Genomic DNA, 3,967 nt, shown 5'->3' with positions numbered 1-3,967 from the left:
TATTCTTCAATTTTCTCATGTTTGATGTGTATTATATTGTTGGATGTGGATCAAAATTTACCAATAATAGTGGAATTATTTGAGGCTCTGTTGCAAGAGGAAGATTAAGGATTTTTGCAATAAGTAGATTGGGGGTTATATGCTAGTTTAAAGATTGGATTCTCATTGATTTGCATTCATATGAACAAAATTATATTCATTAGTTATTATTACAGAAACATAAGTACTGTAATATACCAATATATATGTGTAATTAGTAGCTTACATGTGAAAATTGGAGGCAAATAGGGAATCAAAGGAGGAATTAAGTCACCAAATTTTTGAGGTTTTGAAATTTCAATGTTTTATTTTCTTAATTGTCTTCTTACTGTAATTAACTATAACATGAAATAGGACGACTTTTTTTTTCTACTTGAAAGATCATTAAACTAAAGGGACAAGGACAAAAATAGTCCTTCTCATAAAAGTTATTCCATAAAAATAGCCCCTGTTTTTAATTCCCACTTAATAGCCGTTAAAATAATTCCATATTCTAACCATCTTCTAATCACCGCTAAAAAACCGCAAAAATTGCCTAGTATATTTCTTTCCTTTTCAATTGAAACTCACAGTTTCCTTCCCCAATTTTACCTCAGGATTCCTTTCCATTAAAACCTTTCAATTCCTCTTTTAGATACAATATATTACCTTAAAATACCTTCATAAATTGTATATAAATATACAAAAATCCTCCGTCAATTAGCTTCAGAAAGTTTTTTCCATTCATAATTAGCTTTAGTTGATACAAAAATTATGGCTTCAAGTTCAGTTTTAGTTCCAATTATGCTTCAATTCGGAGGAGAGTGGTTAAGTGATGTACAGTTTGAAAAGTTTACAATCAATGGAGTACTTTTGAATTCGGATTGCAGGTATGAATATTTTGTTGATGAACTGTATAAGCAGTTGAATCTAGATTGAAATTCTAGTTTAATGACTATAAAATACATTGTAAAGAGTGGATCTATGACTATTTACAATGATATGAGTGTTAGACTTTATATGGAGATGAAGAAAAAAATTTGAATATAAATGAATTTTCATTGTGTGTAACACTGCAAAACATATTTGAAAATGGAGAATCCTCAATTGAAAATTTGATCGAAACATCTCCAACTGCTGTTCAAGTTCATCCGATACCTATTTTTGATTATACAATGGAAGATAATTTTTCTGAGGAAGGAATGGAAGAACAACCCAAATCGATAATAAAGGATCCACTTCATAGAGATGTTGAAGAAGGGCAGCTGTATAAAAATACAATAACAAGTGTGATGAAACATTATCCGATCCGTGAGAGATTCCAATTTAAGGTGAAAAGATCATCATTATCAAGGTATAAACTATATAAGCTGCATACATATTGCATACAATATTGTAACTACTGTATAGAACCTGTATATAAACTGCATATGACCTGTATACAGACTGTGTAACTACTGTATAGGACCTGTATATATACTGTATATAAAGTACTGCATATGAACTATGTAATTTCTGTATAGAACTTGCATATATATTGAATATTAAACTATATAACTACTCTATATGACTTGTGTCAACAATGTGTAAGTTTTATATTTTGTTGGAATATAGGTATAAATTTGCAAAAATGCTGCATACAATATTGTAACTACTATATAGGACCTCTATATAAACTGCATATGACTTGTGTACAGACTGTGTAACTACTATATAGGACCTGTACATATACTGCATATAAAGTATTGCATATGAACTATGTGATTTCTGTATAGCACCTGCATATATATTGGATATGAACTGTGTACTGCATATACATTTATTGTATATAAATGTATCTAGGTACTATCTTAAGTGTATCAATCAGAGATGCAATTGGACTTTTAAATCTTCAAGTCAACAAAATTCAGAAATTTTCATGGTGACAAAATTTGTCGATGATGACACCTGTCCAATTGCAGACATAATGATTTCACAACGGCATGCTACTTCTTTAACCATCGCTGAAATGGTGAAGCACAACTTTCTAAATCTAAAGTCAGCATACACTCCAGCAGAGATCATGGAAGAAATGAGAAACTTGTACGGAATTAGGATGAACTACAAAATAACATATAGAGCCAAAGAAAAAGTACTTGAACTGGTCAGAGGTTCCTTGCGTGAATCTTATGCTAAATTTCCAGCTTACCTATACATGGTAAACACAATAAATCTTGGATCATTCACAAGGCAACACAAAACGGAGGACAATCACTTTTATATGATTTTGTCGTGTTAAGCACATTAATTAGGGGTTGGAGATATTTTATGCCTACCATTATTGTTGATGGAACTTTCCTGAAATCTGCATACAAGGGAACAATGTTGTCTGCTAGTGTACTGGATGCAGCAGGTGAGCTTTATCAAAATTTTTAGACAAAATTATGTATATGCTAGCATGCACTGATAGATACTTTTCCACTTGTTTAATCAGGACATATTTTGCCATTAGCATATTCTGTTGTTGATTTTGAAAATGACGCTTCATGGGAATGGTTTTTCTGCATGTTTAACACTGCTTTTGGTGAAAGAGAAGGCATATGCATAGTATCTGATAGTCATGACAACATATTAAAAACTGCTACACTTGTATATCCAAATGTGGCTCACTGTATATGCATCTACCATCTATGGAACAACATAGAATCAAAATCAGTTAAAGGGAATCTTCTTTACAATGGCTAGAATATACATAAAGGCAGACTTTGATCGTCTTATGGAAGACATAAACAAAATCGATAATAGGGTGAAGGAGTATCTGTTTGATATAGGCTATAAAAACGGTCCATAGGTCATTCCCATGTCAAAAGGTCGATGTTCATGACTTCAAACATCCCAGAGTCCCTAAATTAAGCAAATAGAGATGCAAGAGACCTACCAATTAAAAAATTCCTATAATTTATGATGGATCTGGTCATTAGATGGAATAATGAACATAGAAAGCATTCAGAAGCAGCATTTATAGAACTGGGAAACAAATACAATCTTATAATGAGGGAAAATCTTATCCTGTCAGATAAAATGAAGGTATTACTTCTTATTTCTACTTCACAAGCAGTTACATATTCTAATGTGCACACTATTTACTAATATATTTGTACATTGCAGGTGATGGGTTCTACTCACTATTCTTATGTAGTCATTGATGAAACTGGAAAATGAAACATTGTTTGCATGCATGAAAAAAAAATGCTCTTGCCTATAATTTCAAGCAGATGGCATACCTTGTCCACATGCTATGGCGGTGCTAAATTACACACATATGAACTTACAAAGCTATTATGCTCCATATTACACAAGAGAACACTTCTTGAAAGCATATGAACTTTCAGTTATACCACTTCCTAATAAAATAGTTTGGCATATTTCACCAGAGATATCAGCTAACATAGTGCTGCCACCAATCTAGAAATCAAAACCAGGAAGACCAAAAAAGAACAATCGAGGAAAGGACATCATGGACTACTTTAAGCAACAAATTTCATATGGGCGCTGTGAAAAAATAGGACACAATCGAAGAACATGTGGAGATGCTCCAACAAGAATCTAATAGGATGCTGCTGCAAGAACACTTTTATCTTTCCCATTTTTTTAGCAATGTAATAGCAACAATATTATTTTACTTCAAATGCAACACTTTTAGTTTATAGAATATTGCTTTCAATTTCAATTTCATTTCTACTCTTATAGAAATTTGTGTATTATGGTATTTCATTTAGCCACATTCTTTTGTGAGGTACACTAATCAACTCCTCTGAGCTGGGGGAGTATAATTTTTCGGCTACAATTCCTAAAAAACTGCATATCATCTGTGTCAATTATGTACAATACTTATATACAGTTTGAATATATATAAGAACTAGTATTTATCTTTTGAATAAAATTAACAAATACATAGCACCTCTATATT

General features: G+C 31.8%; 1 protein-coding gene across 1 annotated transcript; it reads left to right on the top strand.

Annotated features, from left to right (window-relative positions):
- The first annotated feature begins 1,193 nt into the window (after window positions 1-1,193).
- Window positions 1,194-2,742, top strand: LOC107844502. The gene is made up of 4 exons (XM_047397774.1): window positions 1,194-1,372; window positions 1,861-2,100; window positions 2,202-2,410; window positions 2,492-2,742. Exons 1-4 carry the CDS (start codon window positions 1,194-1,196, stop codon window positions 2,740-2,742), a joined length of 879 nt encoding a protein of 292 aa, XP_047253730.1.
- Window positions 2,743-3,967: the final 1,225 nt, after the last annotated feature.

This window comes from Capsicum annuum, chromosome 10 (genome assembly GCF_002878395.1).
Source record: "Capsicum annuum cultivar UCD-10X-F1 chromosome 10, UCD10Xv1.1, whole genome shotgun sequence".
Lineage (NCBI taxonomy): Eukaryota > Viridiplantae > Streptophyta > Magnoliopsida > Solanales > Solanaceae > Capsicum > Capsicum annuum.
The sequence above is the reverse complement of the archived record's forward strand: the minus strand, read 5'-3'. Positions and strand labels throughout refer to the sequence as shown.

Excerpts from the sequence above, each read along its gene's own strand:
- LOC107844502 (XM_047397774.1), top strand. The coding sequence starts at position 1,194 with ATGGAAGATAATTTTTCTGAGGAAGGAATGGAAGAACAACCCAAATCG. Across the intron at positions 1,373-1,860 it reads AAAAGATCATCATTATCAAG|GTACTATCTTAAGTGTATCA; the intron begins GTATAAACTATA and ends AAATGTATCTAG. Across the intron at positions 2,411-2,491 it reads TAGTGTACTGGATGCAGCAG|GACATATTTTGCCATTAGCA; the intron begins GTGAGCTTTATC and ends TTGTTTAATCAG.